The 22,227-nt window shown below is 47.2% G+C and overlaps 4 protein-coding genes across 4 annotated transcripts; 3 read left to right on the top strand and 1 right to left on the bottom strand.

Annotated features, from left to right (window-relative positions):
• Window positions 1-331: 331 nt before the first annotated feature.
• On the bottom strand, window positions 332-2,740 carry SEPMUDRAFT_151712 (uncharacterized protein). The gene is made up of 3 exons (XM_016906994.1): window positions 2,530-2,740; window positions 2,257-2,378; window positions 332-2,197 (listed from the first exon to the last, which is right to left on the bottom strand). The coding sequence occupies exons 2-3, from the start codon at window positions 2,328-2,330 to the stop codon at window positions 1,051-1,053; spliced, it is 1,221 nt and encodes a 406-aa protein (XP_016756891.1). The 5' UTR covers window positions 2,331-2,378; window positions 2,530-2,740; the 3' UTR covers window positions 332-1,050.
• A 2,987-nt stretch (window positions 2,741-5,727) lies between these two features.
• SEPMUDRAFT_151711 (Pkr1-domain-containing protein) lies at window positions 5,728-6,976 on the top strand. Its single transcript, XM_016906993.1, has one exon. It carries the CDS (start codon window positions 6,304-6,306, stop codon window positions 6,880-6,882), a length of 579 nt encoding a protein of 192 aa, XP_016756890.1. The 5' UTR covers window positions 5,728-6,303; the 3' UTR covers window positions 6,883-6,976.
• A 203-nt stretch (window positions 6,977-7,179) lies between these two features.
• On the top strand, window positions 7,180-8,117 carry SEPMUDRAFT_151708 (Sm-like ribonucleo protein). Its single transcript, XM_016906992.1, has 3 exons — window positions 7,180-7,307; window positions 7,405-7,454; window positions 7,524-8,117. The coding sequence occupies exons 1-3, from the start codon at window positions 7,294-7,296 to the stop codon at window positions 7,856-7,858; spliced, it is 399 nt and encodes a 132-aa protein (XP_016756889.1). The 5' UTR covers window positions 7,180-7,293; the 3' UTR covers window positions 7,859-8,117.
• A 1,441-nt stretch (window positions 8,118-9,558) lies between these two features.
• Window positions 9,559-10,322, top strand: SEPMUDRAFT_120673 (uncharacterized protein; the record flags this gene model as incomplete). Its single annotated transcript, XM_016901625.1, has 2 exons — window positions 9,559-9,741; window positions 9,813-10,322. 2 exons carry the CDS (start codon window positions 9,559-9,561, stop codon window positions 10,320-10,322), a joined length of 693 nt encoding a protein of 230 aa, XP_016756888.1.
• Window positions 10,323-22,227: the final 11,905 nt, after the last annotated feature.

Raw genomic sequence — 22,227 nt, 5'->3', positions numbered from 1 at the left:
GGTAGCTCTCAACTTGTTTGTGGCCACAGGTTCCAGCTATACCCTACCTTCACCTATCTACCTACCCACGTAAAGATAGGTAAATACATCTTCGTTTGTAGGGTAGGATAGACTCGGATAGGAGGTACATTATCGAGGGGAGGGTCGGGGTTCAGAATGACTGGCTGGGCTGGCTACATGTACCTATCTATAGGACCAGGCTCACTCGGAATGTTTTGGTCCACAACCACACTTTGGGGGCCACAAGTACCTACTTGTAGATACCTCCGAGGTACACGAGGTATACTTTCACAGGTGACAGAGGCTAGTTGTCGAGTGTAAATTACTCTGTTGCAAATCTCGCGCAACGTATTTGATTATCATTTTCTTTTCCAGCTGTATACGCTGTCTGTACGCTCCATCATATGCAAAAGCCGCTGTCATTCCTCTGGGAGAGAAGAGAGAGATTCAACCCATGTCTATGCGCCATGCCCCCGCGCCAAATCAGGTCCGGCATTGTGAGCGACAATGTGGTATCCAAAAGAAATTCGTTCATTCGTCACGCATCGCCGGAGACTCTTCCTGTCATTCACCGGCCCTTCTCCCATCCATGCCTGGTCGGCAATGAGCTGATCACAGGCGCTAATAATACACTTGATGGCGCTAGCCTTCAGAATTACAGTAGCGGGTATCAGTATTGTATAGTTGGAACCCTTCCACCGATCGACGTGATCGACATGGAGAATGTTTACAGACGTCGGTCTTGCTCAGAAGGGGCGTGCAAAGTACTGTCCATGAGCTTGCACGAGCATGGGACTGTCAAGCCGCGGGCCTCGTAGATGCTGTTGCAGTGCTGGCGGACACGTAGATCACACCGTGTCCATTTTCGAGTTGGAAGTGATCCGGGACGAGATGTGTCTGATCCGGAACGAGATGTGTTCGATGGGTGTACTGTCTATCGATAGGATCGACCAATGGCAGTCCGCTCCACTGCTGCGCCTTGGTGTGCAAAGTTGAGGGATCAACTACACCAAAGTGAGGATCAGACTCGCCATTCCGCTGCTCGGCATTCTACGCCGCTGCCTCGGGTCCAAAGGTGAAGAAGTCATCTGGGTTCCACTGATTCTCCACGGCCGCGGGAGTAACTTGTCCACTATCATTTGCATTGCCCGTGGCAGCTCCGCTGCCAAAGTCGACATTAAAGGCGTACTTGGAGTCGCTATTGTCGTTGAACATGCTGTAATCGCCGTTCAGCATGTCAAATCCACCATTGCTGTAATCCATTGCACCTGGGGCGGCGAGCGATGATTGTGGGTCTTGATACAGTGGTGTGGAGTAGGTGTTATGCATGTTGTTAGGAGTCAGTGTCTGGTCCAGTCCATGTCCATTGGGCAGGCCGGTGCCGGAGTCGCGCTTATCCTGCTTGCTGTTGGGATGGTACGAGTAGGTGGACGGCATTGGTAGCCCACTGGTCATCTGGTAAGGCTGCAGACCAAATGCGCCTTGCTGGCCGTCGACCAGTTGTTGCATATTGGGATCCAGCTTGAATGACAATGGATTATCCGCCGAAGGTGACGGCAGTGGCGGCGCCGGCGAAGAGTGTTGCAGTGCGTGCGGTGTAGGAGGCTGGCTGGACTGCGCGCTTCTTGGTCTTGTCCCTGTCGGCAATGGCGATGAAGCGGTGGAACCACGTCGCGCCTCTGCCGACGCCTTTGTGTTGATGTGAGCCTGTCGCTGGCTCGCAAAGCCTTGTGGTGTGCCTATCGACGCCGAGCGATCGTGGCTGGCTTGCTGAGCAGCCTGCATGTTGTTTTGAAACTGCTGCTGCTGTTGCTGCTGTTGAGGATTCTGTGGCATCATTGGAGTGGTCCCAAATAGTTGGTTGGCGTTGAAAGCCTGATTGGCCTGATAAGTCTGGTTGGCTTGGTATATGGCCTGGTGTAGATAGTTCCGGACGCCAATTTGACCTTGCAAGTAGCTGTTGACCCGTTCATTGAAGGCACTGTATGCGAAGCCTGGGTTCAAGGCGTTGATTCTGCGGAACTGCATCGGGAGGTCGTCATCCTCTTCCTCGTACATTTCTTCGTTCATCACATCCTCCTCCCTCACACGAAGAGAGCGGCCAGTGCGCTTCTTGTGGATTTCGGAAGCGCGCCGAGCAGATTCGACGCGAGCCTCGAGGCTGCGATCGCTTCGTCGCGAAGCTGCGATGTAGGCCCTGTGAGGTGGTGGTCAGCATCATCTCCATATCGAGTGGTTTGATGCGCGTCGCTGTACCTCTCTTGGTTTTCTTCGTGGGTTCGCTCAGTCCTCACGGGCTTCACGACCGGCATCGTGCGGATGGGCGGCATGATTGCCTAGATGGCAGCCGAAGCTAAAATGAATATGGCCCACGATGACTGTACCAGGCGCTGAATCAGCACACAGCATCAAGCAGCATCAGAATCGGGGGGTGACACGCAGAGCGAGGTTTCGAATGTGGTGAAAGCGAGATGGTGAATAGAGAGCAGAGTAGGAGGAGGCGAGGAGGCGAGGAGAAGGGCGGCTTACAGTGTGGAGTGAAAGGCGATTGTTCGAGCTCGATGGTTATCGAAGATGCAGCTTCCAGGATCACAGCTGGTTCCTCGTGGTGCGGGGCGATACCGGCGGAAACGAAGTTGCTCCCGTAGTGCGGATCGGGGTGTTGGTATCGCGCGAAGGCCAGTCGTGCTATCGGTCGTGGGCGGGCCGTCGGGAATAGAAGATATCGTCTGTATGTCGGTCGGTATAATGGTGGCACAGGCGGTGGCGATGTTGCAGCAGGAAGAAGTGCAGTGCAGTGAAGTGAAGTGCAGTGATGGGGAGTGTAATGTAGTGGCGATGTGGCGATGGGGGTGAAGAGGAGCGACGAGAGAGTCGAGCTTGGTGTAAAGGCAAAAGCTGGAGCTGGAGAGGCGCGTCTGGACGAAGGACATAGAATTCCTGTAGCCAGTAGCCTTCCAGCGCCCGCCCCGTTAGCTCTTCCCGCTTCCGGCTAGGAGGTACCTCCCTAGTACCTTCCCTTCTGGTGACGAGCTTAGCGGGGGCTACGGTCATTGGCTGGCGGACTCTACTGCTCCGCTCCGCCCTTGCAATTGCCAGAGCTTACTAACCTGAGTTAAGTTAGCTTACTTTATACTAGAGCACAGCAGCAGCTGCAAGGTTCATCCGCAGGCCTGGCTTCTGGCTCTGGCTCTGGCGCTGGCGCTGGCTCTGGCGCTGGCTCATGCTGGCTGGCTGCCTGCTTGCCTGCGCCTGCCTGCACGGCTATCTGTGAACGTCGCAGTGGCTCCCCCCGATTGACCATCCGATCCGATCTGCTCTCTGCTGTCTGCTCTCTGCTCTGCCAATCTGCCAATCTGCTCTGCCACCGTGCCTCTGCACCCATTGGCTGCTCGCTCCCATGTGGAACGAGACGCACACGCTACCCGACGCCGCTAGAGAATGTTCTTCACCATCTTGTACCTCCTCTCCTACATGTACTGTACAGCCGTACCCGTCAACCGTCGTCAGATTGTGTGACGTTGCGGCCTCGCTGCCGGCATACACCATCTCGTACCTCCAACGCCCTCTTCAGAACCTACGCGTGGCGACCAGTATGCAATCTACACTCTTCAGCGACGTCCAAGCGGGCGGGCTACACCTTGCTGCCGTCTCTGGACCGAGCTTGTGCAGTAGTAGTAATTCTAACACCACGCGGCGTCAGCCCCCCGAGCGTGATATCAGACCTGATAGTGCTATGTACATGATCTCCATCTTCTGATGCTCTTCTGATGCAATCAATCTACACTCGCAGCGCAGGCAATATACATCCCTCCTACGCTCCTAACTCCTGGTATGTAAAGGCATGCACCTCGCCGTAAACATGATGCTGTGTCAGGCACACATGTGCAGAAAAGCGGGCCTGCTCCCGGCCTATTCTCCAGCGCAACGGTTACTATGCCACGCCGTCTTCTCCATCCAATCTTGCGTGGAGAGGGTCCGTCTCGTATACAACTGATTCTCTACAGGCCTACCGTCAGAGACATACCGCGGACGTATTAATAAGAGTGTAGTAAGCTCTTCATCGCCCTGCCTTTCTGGCAAGCTGGGGTGGTACGTACCGTCCGTCAGGAGAGAAATGTGCGAGAGTCTCGAGATTTTGACCTCTTTCTCGATCGTGCTAAACTCGTGCTAGTCCGAATAGTGCATAGTGCATTCTAGCGCCTCCTCGGTGGAGCAATGATAGTCAAGATCTCACGGACTGGCTTCTCGCGTATCTTGGTTGTAAGATCGATCCACTGAGCTTAAATTTCGATTCGTGTCCGCGCAGAACGAAACCAGGGAGGCCCTACGATCAATGCCTGTTGCGATGTCACTCTTACTCTTCCTTCACCACGTTTCGCTCCTTCTTGCCTGCCGTGCGGCGTGCCCCTCCACTACCCAGACCCTCGAGATTATAGTATCCCGAGTATGCATTTTTTCGGCCAGCGCACCGGAGATAACAGGTCAAATCACCTCCCCAGCGAGCCGAGCTGACGCTTGAACATGTGATGGTGGTGTGCAATTGATGAGAGGACCACCGACACAGGACTTGGGCCCGCAGCAGTGTCGCACACAAACAGCGGAGTCTCAGCCGGTCCTCGGTAGCGTATGGACAGGCACATTCCGCAAAGCACATGGCGGCCACCCCTCACTCCTCTGGCGTGTCATTGGCCTTCAGCCGTGTGCTATCCCGATCTGCTCTTGGACGTATAATATACTCGAAGCATCGCACATTGTCCACACCCTCACGCATGTGTGCTGCGGTGGGCGTATGTATGCCCCCCAAGTCAAGAGGAAGAAGGATAATTTGGTCGAGAGGAAAGACATTGTCCTCCCCACTGGCACGGCTACCGAGCTGCTGGACGGCCAGGTGACATCCGCTCCGCTCCGCCCGTTCCAGGACTCGCGCTGATCGAGCAGTTCGCATGCGAATGCATTGCACAGTCGTCTCTCGCGTGGCCGGAGGCCGGAGCCCCCTCTCTGTATGGGCTAACACACGAGGCGAATTTTCAGAGCTGACGTGAGTCAGGAGCCGTCAAAGTACAGCAAACTACAGTTTCCTCTTGCAGTTCCCACATGCAGTTGAGCCAGAGCCAGCCCGACTTATCCAAGCTACATGGAAGTAGTGGCAAGTGGGTTGAGCACAGATCCGACAACACAGGGGCAGTGTTGCTGCAGAAAGACCTCGGATGCCTTATTCCCGTACCTATGGCAACGCTTTGTAATCGATTGCCACTCCTCCTCCTTTAGCGGGCAGTGACAAGATCACGCTCGAGGCATCCACCACATATCCACAGACTACCCCTCACGTGGTTGAAATGTCCACGCAAGTCGGCAGGCTTGTCCTACCACTATCCGCCTGAGATGCAGAAAGGTGATGCAATTGTCTGTCACGCATACGTGCCATGATGCCTCGCACAACTCACCTCAAAGTCGGGGCTTGAGACGAAGAGCTGTGCACAGTGTACAAAGGCCGTCTGTCTTCGGAAATCTTTTACAAGACCCGTGAATGTCTGCACTCTGCAGCTACTAGTCACACGAACAGCAGCCGAAGTCTCTCCTCGGGTTTCATCAAGGGTGCCCTGACAATGTGTTTGGCAGTATCGGTGGAGTGATAATCAGGCTTGAAGGAGCCACAATTCCAAAGTATGATAGATCTGTTTGCAATGCTTGCTTTTGTCTTTCTGCTCATCTTATCCTCATCCTCATCATTATCGTTATCATCATCATCAAGGCCTTCATCTCACCCTCGTGGTCCTCACAATGCCAAATATCTCTTCACGCCTCCAGCATCTAGTTCCGGTCCGAGGGAGAGGGGAATGGTCCAGGCTGAAGACCTTGTCTCGCGAATCCATGTCAGAGCACGTCGCGTGACAGGAACCCAACGGCGTGCCGCATGACGTCTGGGCGCTATATGCTATGCGCTGGAGAAGAACTGTAGTCATGCTTCTCTACAACAATATACACAACGTCTGTAAAGTGCCGAATTCTGCCGTAGTGGTATGCTGAAAGCGGAGCATCGACCGACGGAGAGAAGTTGCAACCCGCTGGTGACCGCATCACCACTTTGCAACGAACACCAGCGACGAGGCAACTGAACAGGCCGTGACATTGAACGGGCAAGATACAAACACCATCTAAGCAGACCTACCATAAACAAACAGACAAATATCAACATCGCCCTCTACCGCCGCCTCGGTATATCCCCGCCCGCGAAGTCGTGGTCCTCGCCCCCACCAATACCAATCACACACTTCTACCACACCAGTCTCGATCGCAACGATGGGCTCCTTCATAACCAACCTCTGGGAGAGTGTCTTCACGCCCGGCACTACGCCCACCCTCCTTATCGCAACCAACGTCACCTTTGCTTCCTTACAAGTCCTCCTCTTCGGCCTGCTTATCGCGACTTACAGTATACACTTTGCCGTCTTATCCGTACTCTGCGGAGGCCTTTGGTACAGCATCAATTGGTTCGCGATGGAATTGCAAGCCGCACAGCGAGCAGAGGATGAGGCGGAGAGGTTGAGGAAACGGAAAGCTTCCTCTGCGGAGGAGAAGCGGGGTGAAGTTGGTGATGCGGATGATGAGGGGGAGGATACAGAGGTGGAGGGAGCGGGCGGGACCAAAGGCCTAGGGGAGAGTACTGCTAGTTTGTGTGGTGAGGGAGAGTTGGTGGGTAGTGCTGGTGGGTTTGCTGGAGAGCGAGTCGCACAGACAGCTGCACAGGATCTGGTGGTGGGGACCACGGCGAGTGGAGTGCAGGCCGATATGAAAGAGACGAGGCAGAGACTGACCACCAAGGCCGATCTTTCGAGTAGCGAATTCAGCACGGATTCTGAATGGGAGAAGGTCAGTTGAGGAGGAGATCGCACTGCGATCGATGAATGAGATGGGCGCTGGCTGTAATGAGCCCGAACCCGTCACGATACCCATACTGCTTTTTGAACACCACTGAACTATGTCCTATTCGTGATCCTCGTTCATTGTTTCTCCGTGTAGCGCAGATTGTCTTCACGACTGCCCTGTCCTGCCATCCATATCTACATGTATCACGTGCCTGATACGGAATAGAGTTCGGGAAGCTCCCGCTCGACGTCGCGAGAAAGTCTTGGGGAAGAAGCGCGACAACTCGCCAACCTACCAACATCTGCCCGACCGCGACCCAGCTCACCGACATACCAACCGCTTCCCAACAGCTACCCAGCCTGCACCTCCGAGTACCTTTTCTCGCAATATTGGAAGCGGCACCAAAGCTGCGCGTCCGCCAGCATGAAGCTCGTCAGGTGAGACACTCTCTTGCTCACATCGCAAGCCTGCTGGCTCATGCTGAACGAAACTCCTCCAAGGCAAGCGAAAGAGCCTGACTGACAGGCATGGTAGGTTCTTGATGAAATGCTCGAACGAGACGGTCACCATTGAGCTCAAGACTGGTAAGTTGAGATGGGACCACACCACACCACATCTCGCGCAGACTGCTAACCACATTCTCCCTCCTTCAGGCACAATCGTACAAGGCACGATCGCCAGTGTCTCTCCGCAGATGAACACCAACCTCCGCAATGCCAAGATGACTCCCAAAGGCGGTAGTCAAATCAGCCTCGACCATGTCTCGATTCGCGGCTCAGAGATCCGATACTACATTCTACCAGACTCGCTGCCGCTCGACACGTTGCTGATTGATGATACGCCGAAGCCCAAGAACAAGGCGAGAAAGGAGCAGGACAGATCCGCTGCGCCAGGTGGTCGAGGTGGTGGAATGCGCGGTGGGAGAGGACGTGGCGGATTCCGTGGCGATCGTGGAGGCAGAGGACGAGGACGGGGTCGCGGATTCTGAGCTGGTTCGTGATGCACTTTTGGGACCACTGAGAGAGATTGGAGTGGAAACTGGCGCGATGCCATGTGTCAGACTTGCGACCATGCGCGCATACATGGTCGTGTGCTAGGGCTCCATTTGTCGCGAGTAGGACGGAGTTCAGGCGCGGAACTGGTTCGCTCGATTCTTTGCACGGCAAGAATCACGGCGCGGCGATGCCATGATGTACCATAAGGACTCGAAAAACTGGTATGAAACGAATATCAACCATGACATGAACATCATTGGACGCCGGGTATCTCTGTTGAACCAGCGCATTCGGCCGCGACTGTAAATGTTACATTCAGTACCGCCATGCTGACCAGCAGTCTTAGATGATATTTCATGAACACAATCAGACGCCAGGTACCTATCTCTGTTGAACGCGCGCGCATTCTGCTGCGAATGTGAATGGCGTATCCATAGAGTATCGCCATGCTGACTACCTGTAGTAGACCCACATGAAATTCCATGAACACAATGGACGCCGGGTACCCATCTCTATTGTACCAGTGCGCATTCATTCTGCTGCGACTGTGAATACCGTATCCATCCAGCACTACCATGCTGACCAGCAGTGCCAGATGAAATTCCATGAACACAATCAACTGGACGCCGCGTACCTATCTCTGTTGAACGCGCGCGCATTTTTATGCGAATGTGAATGCCGTACCCATCCAGCACCACTATGCTGACCATCAGTCCCAGATGAAATTTCATGAACACAATGGACGCCGGGTACCCATCTCTACTGTACCAACGCGCATTCATTCTGCTACGACTGTGAATGCTAGCCATATCCAGCACCGCTATGCTGACCAGTAGTGCCAGATGAAATTCCATGAACACAATGGACGTCGGGTACCCATCCCTATTGAACGCGCAAGTATCCTCCTACGACTGCGAATGCCGTACCCATCCAGCACCACCATGCTGACCAGTAGTCCTAGACGAAATTTCATGAACACAATGGATTGGACGCCGGGTACCTATCTCTACTGTACCAACGCGCATTCATTCTTATGCGAATGTGAATGCCGTACCCATCCAGCACCACCATGCTGACCAGTAGTCCCAGACGAAATCCCCTTCCACCAAATGTAAGAAAACCCACGGTCATTCACTCCAAACAAATCTCACATCCTATCCATCCACTCACTCCTTTTCCCTACCGGTGTAGGTCAGGTATTCTGCTAGGTATGTGAATGGTATATTCTATCCAGCTATACTAACTACTAGTCCTAGGTGAACACCCCCCCTCCTACCAAATATAAGAAAAAATCCTCTAGTAGTTTACTCCTGTCAAATCTCAAATCCTATTCATTCACTTACTCCTTTTTCTTACCGGTGTAGGTCGCGTGCTCGGCCCGTCCTTCCCGAGAGGTCACAATACCTATATATTCTATTATTCTGATCCTGGGGCAGTGAGTGAATGAGTGAGTACTACACACCGCTCGATATGAGTTTCTGTTCTAGGAGGTACTTATATCTGTTCAAATCCTCTCTCTACTTGGACTTCTTCTTCTTCTTCTTCTTCATTACCAACGAACAACGACGAACGACGACGAACCTACTCTCAGCTCTACTATTGACCAATACGACCCTCGACCAGCACCACCTCGACCAACCCTAATACCCTTACGACTTCTAAGAAGATCTTTCAAGAGCAACAAATTTTGAAAATGGCGAAGAACATGAACAACACTCCTACAGCCGCCGACGCTACCGCCGCCCCGACTGCTGACCCTACTCCTACCACCACCGCCTCCTCCATCGCCACGCCCTCGACCACCCTCCCCACCCTGACACCCCACGATGTTAGGGTGCTAATTTTAGCGTGGAGATCATTCACTCCCACCCCAAAAGTACGTATCTCCCTCCCCTAGCTTTCCCCGTTTCTCTCCACCCCACCAAACTAACCCTTTTCCCAACACAGATAGATGCGAAGAAAATGGCCGCCCTCGGCGGGTACAAGACCGCGGCGTCCGCGAACACAGCTTTCGCGGTTTTGAGGAGAAAACTAATTGGAGACTACCAGCAGTGGGCTGGTAGGGCCACCCGGGGCAAGGGTAAGCCCGTCCTGGTGGTGGAGGACTCTGAAGATGATGATGATGAGGCTGGTGATGAGGGAGAGGCTGGAGAGGCTGCAGAGGAGGGAGAGGTGGCCGTGGCTGACCCGGGCAAGAAGGCGCCGGTAACCCGCAAGCGAAAGGCGGGCACTACTACTGAGGGTGCTGATGACGGTGATGCAGAGGGGGAGGAGACGGAGGCGGAGGGCCCAATCAAGAAGAAGATGAAGAGTATGAAGGTTGGTGGAGCGGTGGAGGAGAAGGAGAAGGAGAAGGAGAACGACAAGGAGGTGGCGGAGAAGGACAAGGTGGTGGAGGCTGCCGATGCCGAAGAAGGCGAAGAAGCAGCTGACGCTGATGACGAGGAGGAGGCATAAAAGGGGCAGGCTATCTTGACCTCTGCCTCTACCTCTACCTCTGCCTCTACCTCGACCCCGTCCTCGAATCTCGAACCTTGACCTGAATACTACACTTCTTCCATTTCAGTATGAAGAAAAGGTTGGAAACCTCGCATTGCTGCTTAAGAGACAGGGGTTAGAAAAGAAAATCTTCCCTTTTTTGGTTACTTTGGGAGTGAAAAAAGTTCAAATGGTTTTTGCAAAAAGTTTTCATCAAAAAGGTCTTCAAGTGAAAAGTTCAAAAAGTTTTCAAGTTCAAATTCCAAGTAAAAGTTTTCAAAAGTTTCAAAAAGTTTCAAAATTTTACAAAAGTTCTAAAATTTCAAAAAGTTGACTTTATAGAAATTTTTCTACTTTTCTCTCCTCTTTTCAAGTTTCAACTAGTATTCTCTGCTAGTAGTCTATTTATTTAGATAATTTTAAAGGATTGTTAGGATTTAGAGAGTTAGAAAGTTAGAGAGGTAAGATAAGAATTTCTTTAGATTTTTCTAAGGTAAACAATTTATTTTTTTCTTCTCTCCTTTCTCTTTTTTTGATCGACTAACTGTACTAACTACTAGAGAATAGAGGTAAGTTTAGAGAATTGTTAGGTTTTAGAGAGTTAGAGAGAATCTAAAGGAAACAAGAATTATAGTAATTCCTTTTATATTTCTAAGGTAAGTAATTCCTTTTCTCTTATTAGTCTTCTCTACTTGTCTGTTCTTAACTATACTAACGACTTTTCTATTTAGATAGTTTAAGAGGGTTGTTAGGGTTTAGAGAGTTAGAGAGCTAGAGTTAGAGTAGAACTGTAGAAGAGAAAGAGAGAGAATATAAGAATTCTTTTGTATTTCTAAGATAAGTAATTCTTTTTCTCTTCTTCTCTTTTAATCGACCAACTCTACTAACTACTAGAGAATAGAGGTAAGATTAGAGAATTATTAGGTTTTAGAGAGTTAGAGAGTTAGAGAGTTAGAGAGTTAGAGAGAAAGAGAGTTAGAGAGAAAGAGAATAAGAATTCTTTTGTTTTTCTAAAGGGTAAGTACTTCTTTTTTACTTCTCTTCTCTTCTCTTCTCTACTTGTCTCTTTTTTTCTATACTACTAGATTAAGTATTTAGATAGTTTAAGAGGGTTGTTAGGCTTTAGAGAGCTAGGGAGAAAGAGTTAGAGAGATTAAGAGAAAGAGAAAGAATTCTTTTTATTTTTCTTAAGCTAGATAATTGATTTTTCTCTAAGGTAAGTAATTAATTGTTCTCTTCTCTCTCTTTAATCAACTAACTCTACTAACAACTAGAGAATAGAGGTAAGATTAGAGGATTGTTAGGATTTAGAGAGCTAGAGAATTTAGAGAATTTAGAGAAAGAAGGTTAAAAATATTTTTTTTTGCTAAGACAAACAATTAATTTTTTTCTAAAGACAAGTAATTATTTTTCTCTTCTCTCCTCTTTTCAAGTTTTAACTAGTCTACTCTCCTAACTACTAGAGAATAGAGGTAAGATTAGCGGATTATTAGGTTTTAGAGAGTTAGAGAGAGTTAGAGAGGTAAGATAAGAATTTTTTAGATTTTCCTAAGCTAAGTAATTCTTTCTCTCCTCTCTATTTGTTACTTATTAACTATACTACTAGATTAAGTATTTTGTTAGTTTAAGAGGATTATTAGGTTTTAGAGAGAGAGGAAGTTAGAGAGAGAAAAGAGAAAGAAGAGAAAGAAGAGTAGAAATATACTTATTTTCTTAAGGCAAATAATTGATTTTTGTTCTAAGGTATAAGAGTAGGGGTATATAGTAATGTATAGAGCGTCCTTCCTACTACGTAGGAAAAGGAACAAACTAATTCTTATCCTTCGGAAAGGAGAGAGCGGCGTCGTATAATATATCCCTACGCCAAGCATACGCAGGCGCTACGCCGCGCGGGCGGTCGCCCGATAGCCGATCGCCCGACGACTCGGATCGTACTGCTCCTATAGCCCGTCCTACCTCGGGCTAACGTACCTTAGACTTAAATACCTAACCGGCCCCTAGGGCTATATACCTCTAGGCCTAGCTATTACAATTATCTCCTCTCCCTAATAGAGCTGTCCCTAGCGATATATTCTACGTATCGTATATAGAGCGTATATAGAGCGTATACGGAGATACTCGTATTCTATATAGAGGCTAGTCGTTATACTAGGAATCCTAGTAGTTACCCTAGGGCATTCTATATAGTAGAATGTAAGGAAGTTAATAGAACGTAGAATACGATAGAAGAAAGCCCGCCTAGCAACAGGTAGTAGCAACGAGTAAGTATATTTCGTCCTCTATACTACGTCTTTTTCTTCGTTCCTTAGTTCTTCCCTAAACTATTTTTTTAGGAAAAACTCTAAGCTCTTCGTACTATCCTCGTAACCTATACGTACGAGATATACCTCCGAAGCGCGCGATAGCCGTAAAGGTACCTAAGAAACCCGCCCTAGAGCGCGATCCGCGTCGCGGTTATACTATAGCTAGAGTATACAACATTTGCCTCCGCTGTATAGAGTATATGTTTAAGGGTACGTCGATACCTACGCGTTACGTACGCCTTACCTACGTTTCCTTACTAATCTAATAGTAGTAGACGCGAACGGCGTCGCCGAGCGCGCCTATAACGGCGTAATAGCTTCCGGCCGAAAGAAGAAGTACTAGAGGTACGCGAAAGGGCGCTATATATACGAACGCGTAGTAGACCTAGACCTGCTTCGGTAGGCGCGCTACCTACGCGTCCTACGTATAGCGCTTCGTTCTTACGTAGCCGGTATACGCTCGGTATAGGTAATACGGCGCTTATAGCGGTTAGAGGGTAAGATTCTAAAGAGTAAGAAGGTACTTGCCTCTAATAAGGGCAAGGCCGTCGGCGTCTACGAGACGCCGAAGAAGGGTAGTAGTAGTAGTAGTAGTAGTATAGCTAGCGCGCCGGCGTCGAGCGCTCTAGCCGTAGCTAACTACCTAGAGATAGCGAAGGCTACCTCTATCCTTTAGGGTATCTTTAAGCTATAGTATAAGGTAAGTTCTATTACTTCGTACCCTACTCGTAGGCGTTGCTAACGTCTATCGTAGATAGCTCGCTTAGCCGGCGCTGCCGGTGCTGCCTTAGATAGCGCGATAGCGACCGTATATCCCGATTACGGCAGCTAGGAGCTGTACCTATCGGACGGTAAGAAGGAGATAAGCCTACCTAGCGATAGCGACGACGACGACGACGACGACAACGGTGCCGGTAACGGTACTAGTAACGGTACCGGTCCTACCGTTCCTCCTACTAGCCCTACTCCTACTACTCTCTCTTCTAGTACTACTAGTACCGGTAGTACCGCGGGTACCTAGCCCTCTCGTCGCGGTTAGTTGGCCTGCGTTTCTAGTACGCTACGCGTATGTTTGGTATTTGTTTTTTATATATAGTATTCCCCGGCTTAGCCGGGTTAAAAGCAAATTAATTCTTAATTATTCTACCTACGTCTTACTTATACTATACTACTACGCTTCCGCTACGCTTTGAACTCGTCGAGGGCAGTATACTTACTAACATACTCTTTAGGTTCCTATTAATCAAATTCCTCGGGCTAGCTACGCTAGCGTACTAAGTACTATCGGATACTCTTCCTTAGGCGCGTATCTAAGATCTTTTCTACCTTATAGAGCCCTTCCTTATCGGCGAGTAGAAGGGTTCCCTTCTACGCGTTACCTACGCGGCCCTTATAGGGCTCGAGATATAAGACGTAGAAGACGTTATAGATCTATAACCCTACTAGTAGGGCTAAGCGGTACGCCTACTTTCCTACGATATTAATTACCTTAAATAGCTCTACGAACTTATCTACGAACTTCTTTGTAGGTATCTTTAATCTTAGGTTTTTAGTAGATAGTAGTACTATATCTCCTACTTTAAACCCTATCGCGGTATACTTAGCGTTAAAGTACTTCGCCTACGCTTTACTAGCGTATTACTAGCGCTTACTTAGGGTTTCGTAGTTCCGTTTCAGTCTTTCTATAGCGTCTACTACGGCCGGTACCTCTCTCTCCGCAAGCTCGCTCCGAGCGTTATATATACTTATTACTAGCTCCGGGTTAAAACTATATAGTACTTTAAATAGTAACATTTTCAGTATAGCGTAATCGCTGTTATTATACGCGAATTCAGCTTACGTTAGTATACTAGCCTAATCGTTCTACTACTCTAAGTAGTAGATATATAGGTACGTCTCGATTATCTAGTTTATCCGTTCGGTTTAACCGTCGGTTTGCGCGTAGAACGCTATACTAAGCCTACGTTTTACCTACGCCTTATAACAGAAGTCTAACTAGAACTAGCTCGTAAACACCGAGCCTCTATCGCTTATAATGCCTATAGGTATACCGAATCGTCGTACGATTTCGTTTACTAGGATATCTACTAGATCTACGCTAGTACATTTCTTTATAGTTAGTACGAAGGTTACTATTTTCGTATACCTGTCGACGATTACAAGGATCGTATTGTAGACGCGGTCGCTACGCTTACTTAGCGGCAAGTCTATAATAAAGTCCTAGGTTAATTCTTAGAACGGCCTCTCTAGTATTAGTAGTATAGTTAGTTCGCCGTATAGACGGTAGCGTCGCGCTTTCGACTTTTAGTAGGCGTCGTAGGTAGCGATATATTCTGCTACCTCGGTAGCTATCTCTAGCTACAAGTACTTTCTTTAGATTAAGGCTATTATCTTGTCCTTTCCGAAGTATCCTACTAACGGGTCGTCGTAGTATATATGTATTAGCTACGCTCTAAGGGCGTAGTCCTTAGGTATATATAGCGTATCGCCTACCTACAAGTTACCTTCCCGGGCGACGTAGTCCTCGAATACGCCCTAGTTACTTATCGCCTACTTATATACTACGCGTACGTTAGGTTCTGCCTAGACGAGCGCGTAGGTAGGCCTCGTTATAGGTTAGGTTAGGTATAGGTTAGGTACAACCTAACTTAAATACCCAACCCTACAAATAAGCTAGATACCTAGCTTATAAGCGGGGTATAACCTAACGGTAAAAACCTAGTAGGTATACCTAATAGGTATTGCAATAGGTATTATATAATACGAGTTGAATACCTACAAAATAGTAGAAAGAAATATTAATAAGGGATATATACCTACTACCTAATTCCTAGAGTGTAGAATTTAATAGGAATATATTCTATATTTATTGCAGCTGCCGACTATATATACCGACTATATATACTAATCAAAAAGGGATTACTAGAATAATAAGGAAAGCTCTAACTAATTAATTATAGTTATAAGCTACTATATACTAAGGATAGAAACTACCTTAGTTCTTAGTAAGTAGCTAAGTATCTAGAGTAGCTTGCTCCTTTGCTTACTGCTTTAAGGCCTCTACCTTAGCGTCTTGTATCTTTTAATAAGCGCAAAGTTAATCGTCGAAATTCAGCCGCTACTAACGATAAAACTAACGCGCAATTTTCTTTACGTCTCCTTCGAGAGTTTCCTAAGTAAGGCGTAAGCTATCTTCTAAACGCTCTTTCGCAATAGTAAGCGCATAAGCTGCCGCTACCAGCTTATTAATATAGGCTTCTAGCCTCTGCTTAAGAGTTTGCTTATTATCGCTAGAATTATTATCTAGCTCTTCTTAATTATAACTAGCTTAAAAGTCTCGACCTTAGATATCTTAATCTCGGATATCTTAATCTTGCTTATCTTACTCCTACTTATCTTTATCCTGCTTATTATCGTCCTGCTTATTATCTAGGAGTAGCGGAGTATTATCCTAAGCTATTAAATTAGTATATTATAATTAATAATAAAAGAGTAACTTACTAAGAGTTACCTACTAAGTAGTAGTATCCTCGCTATTATTGTTGTCTACAGTCGGATTCTAAGTAGCGTCTAGTATATCCTCGTTAGAATCGTCTTTAACGATTCGTCGAGGCTGCTTAGTTAGGAGAGGCTTGTATTTTAGCGTAGCCTTTGCTTTTAGCGCCTTAGTAGCCTTATTCTTCTTTAGCTCTATATAGATGAAATTAGGATTAATAGGACTAGAATTGTAAGGGCAGACTACGAAATCGTTAGGCTAAACACCCTACTCCTTAAGAAGCGAGCGAAGACACTCTATATCTTTGCCTTAGAGTATAACGCGCTTAGCGTAGATAGCTAAAAGGTTGGCCGCTAGAGGAGGTAAGTAAGTAAGTAAGTAAGTAATTAATTAGAAGAAATAAGAAATAGGAAGACTTATAGGTAAAGATTCTTACTAAGAGAGACTTAGTATATTCTTAAAGAACACTAAGAGCGCTTACTTAAATGCGAAGAGGTATATAAGCCTAATCTATAACGAGCTCCTTAATAAGTCTAGTAAATAGGGTTTTCTTAATATAGAGCAGGCTCTCCTTCTAGCACTTCCTAATCTCTTTAAGAGCTAATACTTTAAGAAAGTTAGTACCGACTACAAATACCGACTACAAATGCCGACTACAAATCTGGATTCTAGAATTACTTACTACCTAGGGTATATCTGTGTCCTTTCTTAATACGAGTACCTAGAAGCTTTTTACTACCTATATGCGAAGGAATTCCCTTTCTACTAGTACGAGGAGTCTTACGTACGATCGATTGTTTGCGCTTCTACGTAATCGATATAGCCGAGGCTATTATAGTAGATTAGTACGCTAGTATAGTATAGTAGCGGTAGTATAGTATAGTATAGCGGAGGTAGTATAGTATAGTATAGTAGAGGTAGTATAGTATAGTAGAGGTAGTAAGGAGAGAGAGAAAGGAAGGGGGCAATATTGATATAGTAAGTTAGGTTTTTTGTAATATAGAGAGTAACTTTGTATTGTTAGGAGACAACCGCTCGGCTAATTAGAGGCTACGGATTTGTAACAGCTAGGCCTAGAGGCATATAGCCCTAGGGGGCGGTTAGGTATTTAAGTCTAAGGTACGTTAGCCCGAGGTAGGACGGGCTATAGGAGTAGTACGATCCGAGTCGTCGGGCGATCGGCTATCGGGCGACCGCCCGCGCGGCGTAGCGCCTGCGTATACTTGGCGTAGGGGTATATTATACGATACCGCTCTCTCCTTTCCGAAGGATAAGAATTAGTTTGTTCCTTTTCCTACGCGGTAGGAAGGACGCTCTATACATTACTATATACCTCTACTCTTATATTTCTAATTCTTCTATCCTTCTAAAGGGTAGTGATCTATAGAGGTCCTATAGCCCTACGATAATAACGCGACCGTACCGTAGCTATAGCGTAGGCGGGCCGCGTTATCGGCAAAGTAGACGAAGATGCCTAACCTTCCGAGGAGACGGTATCGGGCCCTATAAGTACCTAGGCAGACGGGAACCTAGAGGAGACTCCTTTCGAGGAGGCTCCTATCTAGCCGGAAGCCTACGTAGCCGACCCGTATACTAGATGTATACAGCTCGAGGAGGTAAATTAGCGTCTCTATATAGAGTTGAAAGTTTAGGCCTTCGAGAGGGAAAACTAACGTCTATAGGAACAAATTTAGGGCCGAGTACTAACCCTAACCGTTATAGTTACTATAGACGACGACGCCGAGCCCGACCTTCTTAACGGGCTCGAAGAAGACCTTAGGTCGACAGACCTACGCGATGTACGTAGACGGGCTACGAACCTACTACGTAGCTCGTATTCTCTATATAGGGGTCCTAAGATTCGGGAACTAAAGCCCTTTAAAGGAGATACCGACAAAGAGTACCGTAATTTTATTAGGTACCTCGAGGTCGTCTTCCTTTACGCTCCCCGAGAATATCGAACTAACTAAGACAAGGTCCTATATAGTATTATATAGCTCGTAGGCGAAGCGTAGAAGACGTAGTATAACGAGTATTCCGACGTAATCCCCGAGGACTATACTTAGGAGGAATTTAAGGGATAGCTCTATAATACCGTCGGCGATTAGTCGAACCGTTAGATCGGCGTAATAATCGAGTATAAAAGGGTACGTTAAGGCCCGGACTAGAGCGTCCGTTATTTCGTAGTATAGTTCAGTTATCTAGAAGCCTAGTTTGACTATACGTAGGCGTAGCTAATACGCTACTTTCTCGCTAAGTTAAAGCCGTCGCTATATAGGGACATCGTTAAGGGATATACTATCCCTAATACGCAAGTAGAGCTCGTAAACCTAGCGAGGCGCCTCGAGCAAGTAGATAACGCGCTAGTAGTCCGTACTAAGGACGAGCCTTATCGGCGCGACTATAGTACGTAGGGCAAACGTAAGCGTACCGAGAGCGACGTACCGCGAAGCCGCGACGATCGATAGGATCGAAGCAAGAGTAGGGCCCTATACGATAGACGTACCTTATCGACCGTAGCGACGTCGATAGTACGAGGGTACGAGAACCTAGAATATTACTCCTATAAGAAGAAGGGACATATCGCGACTAACTCCGTATACCCTAACTACGCGAGCTACGATAAGGCGAATACGGTTCGTAGGGTTACCGTACCTAAAGAGTAAGCGCCGAAAAAAGAGAAGGTATTAGAGGAGAGTCGCAAGCTCTAGATACCTATCTTAATAGCGATACCCCCTTGCCTATCTAGGTATACTATACCTGCGTCCTCGAAGGACAAGTCGAGATATATAAGGGGCGTACCTCTACTACTATACTCCTCGACGATGCCGCTAATATTAATATAGTATCGCGTAGCTTCGTACTAAAGTACAACCTCGCGGTCTATAGGAGCGTACTCCTACCGCCGGCGAGCTTGTTTATAGGCTAGTTAGGCTACTACTACGGGGCGTACTATATCCGTATAACCCTCGTAGACTCTACGGGTAACGAGCGTACGATAGGCGGCTTGTTTTATACCTATAATATACCGGAACCTAATCTTATCCTAGGACGGCCGTAGCGTCGTACCTAGCAAGTAGTAGTAGATAGTACTACCGACGAATAGCGCTACAGTAGCGAGCACTTGTATATTAAGGTCCGAGAGGTACCTAATTTCTTTAAGGACCTAAAGAACTCGTCCTACGTATACGTAGTAATAGTATATAGGACAGACGTAGGGTTAGAGCTTGCGGAGTTGCCGATAGAATATCGGGACTACTACGACGTCTTGTTTCCTATAGACGAATAGCGTAGCAAACTAGTAGACAGCGTAGAGTATACGATCGACCTACGGCTAGGTACCGTTCTACCGTTCCGACTATTGTACTACTAGTCCGGCGCTAAACTTGAGCATCTATATAAATATATTACTAACGTACTAGAACACGACTAGATTAAGACTAGTATAAGTAAAGCAGGCGCGCCGGTACTGTTTGTATTAAAGAAGGATAGTTTACTACGATTGTACGTAGACTACTGCAGTCTAAACAAAATTATAGTAAAAAATCGGTACCCCCTACCCCTTATAGGCGAAACGCTAGACAGGCTTATAGGAGCCGAGTGGTTTACGTACCTAGACTTAGCCGATACCTACTACTGTATTAAGATTAAGGAAAGCGACCGCTAGAAGACTACGTTTCGTACGCGCTACGGCTACTTCTAGTATAAGGTTATACCTTTCGGTCTAACTAACGCCCCGGCAACGTTCTAGGCGTATATCAATAGAGCCCTAGTAGGATTAGTCGATATTACCTATATAGTATACCTCGACGATATCCTTATCTATAGCAAAACACGCGAGTAGTATATAAAGGACGTATACGAAGTACTTAAGAGGCTCTGTAAATTCGTACTCTACGTATAGCGCGCAAAGTGCAAATTCTTTATAAAGGAGGTCGATTACCTCGGGTTCGTCGTAACCCCCGGCGGCGTAAAAATAGACCCTTATAGGGTAGACGCAATCGGAGCGTAGCTAATACCGACTACCTTAACGGAGGTATAGTCCTTTCTAGAATTTGCGAATTTTTATTATAGATTTATCTTCGAGTACTCGAGGATCGTAGTACCCTTAACGGCGCTATTAAAGGGAGCCGTAAAAGGTAGGAAGCTAGGACCGATCTAGTAGGGCGCAGCCGAGGAGTATACATTTTAAGAGATTAAGCGGCGTTTCTAGTAAGCACCCCTATTAAGGCATTTTGACCCGGCGTTACGGCTACGAATCGAAAGCGACGCCTCGGCGTTTACTATCGTAGGCATCCTAAGCTAACTCTTCGGCTCTAAGTAGTATTCTATCGCTTTCTACTCCTATAAGATAATCCCTATAGAATGTAATTACGAGATATACGACTCGGAATTATTAGCGGTAGTCGAATTATTTAAAGCTTGGCGGCCGTACTGCGAAGGCGCCTAGTATATAGTTAAGGTACTCGTCGACTACGCTAATTTAAGAGGCTTTATAGGTATAAAGAAACTTATAGGTCGATAGGCCCGTTAGGCAATATTCCTAGCGGCTTTCGATTTTACTATTACCTACTAGGTAGGCAAACGAAACCTAGCCGACGGTCCGTCGCGACGTAGCGATTACGTATAAGAGTTGCGTAAGGTAACTAATCTCCTCCCTACTCTACAAACTAAGCTATAGCTATAGGACGGACGTATACTAGAAGCAGACAGTCCGAAGGTATCGCGTATCTATATTACCGGCGATCGCTTGTACCGCGGTATTAAGAGAAGTACCGACGCTAATCTATAGTAGTATTATATATCGCCTATCCGCGTCGCCTAAGTAGTATTAAAAGACGAATAACCGTATACGAACGTCTCCGACTTAATTCTAATATATACTTACGCGCTCGTCTAGGCAGAACCTAACGTATACGTAGTATATAAGTAGGCGATAAGCAACTAGGGCGTATTCGAGGACTACGTCGCCTAGAAAGGTAACTTGTAGGTAGGCGACGCGCTATATATGCCTAAGGACTACGCCCTTAGAGTACAGCTAATACGTATATACTACGACGACCCGTTAGTAGGACACTTCGGAAAGGATAAGACAACGGCCTTAATCCGAAGAAAGTACTCGTAGCTAGGGATAGCTACCGAGGTAGTAGAGTACGTCGCTACCTGCGACGCCTATCAAAAGTCGAAAGCGCGACGCTACTATCTATACGGCGAACTAGCTACGCTGCCTATACTAGAAAGGCCGTTCTAAGAATTAACCTAGGACTTTATTATAGACTTGCCGCTAAGCAAGCGCGGCGACTACGTCTACGATACAATCCTTGTAATCGTCGACAGGTATACTAAAATAGTAACCTTCGTACTAACTACGAAGAAATATACTAGCGTAGATCTAGTAGATATTCTAGTAAACGAAATCGTATAACGGTTCGGTATACCTATAGGCATTGTAAGCGATAGAGGCTCGGTGTTTACAAGCTAGTTCTAGTTAGACTTCTGTTATAAGGCGTAGGTAAAACGCAGGCTTAGTATAGCGTTCTACGCACAAACCGACGGTCAAACCGAACGGATAAACTAGGTAATCGAGACGTACCTACGTATCTACTACTTAGATTAGTAGGACGATTAGGCTAGTATACTAACACAAGCTGAATTCGCGTATAACAATAGCAACTACGCTGTATTAAAGATGTTACTATTCAAAGTATTGTATAGATTCAACCCGGAGCTAGCGACAAGTACGCGTAACACTCGGGGCGAGCTTACGGAGAGGGAGGTACCGGCCGTAGTAGACGCTACAGAGAGACTAAAACGGAACTACGAAACCCTAAGTAAGCGCTAGTAACGCGCTAGCGAAGCGTAGGCGAAGTACTTTAACGCGAAGTATACTATAATAGGGTTTAAGGTAGGGGATATAGTACTACTATCTACTAAGAACCTAAGATTAAAGGTACCTACGAAGAAGTTCGCAGATAAGTTCGTAGGACTATTTAAGGTAATTAATATCGTAGGGAAGCAGGCGTACCGCCTAGCCCTACTAGCAGGATCTTAGATCTATAACGTCTTCTACGTCTTATACCTCGAG

The sequence above is a fragment of the Sphaerulina musiva genome (assembly GCF_000320565.1).
Source record: "Sphaerulina musiva SO2202 unplaced genomic scaffold SEPMUscaffold_11, whole genome shotgun sequence".
In the NCBI taxonomy this organism is placed as follows: domain Eukaryota; kingdom Fungi; phylum Ascomycota; class Dothideomycetes; order Mycosphaerellales; family Mycosphaerellaceae; genus Sphaerulina; species Sphaerulina musiva.
This window is presented reverse-complemented; position numbering and strand designations above follow the sequence as displayed.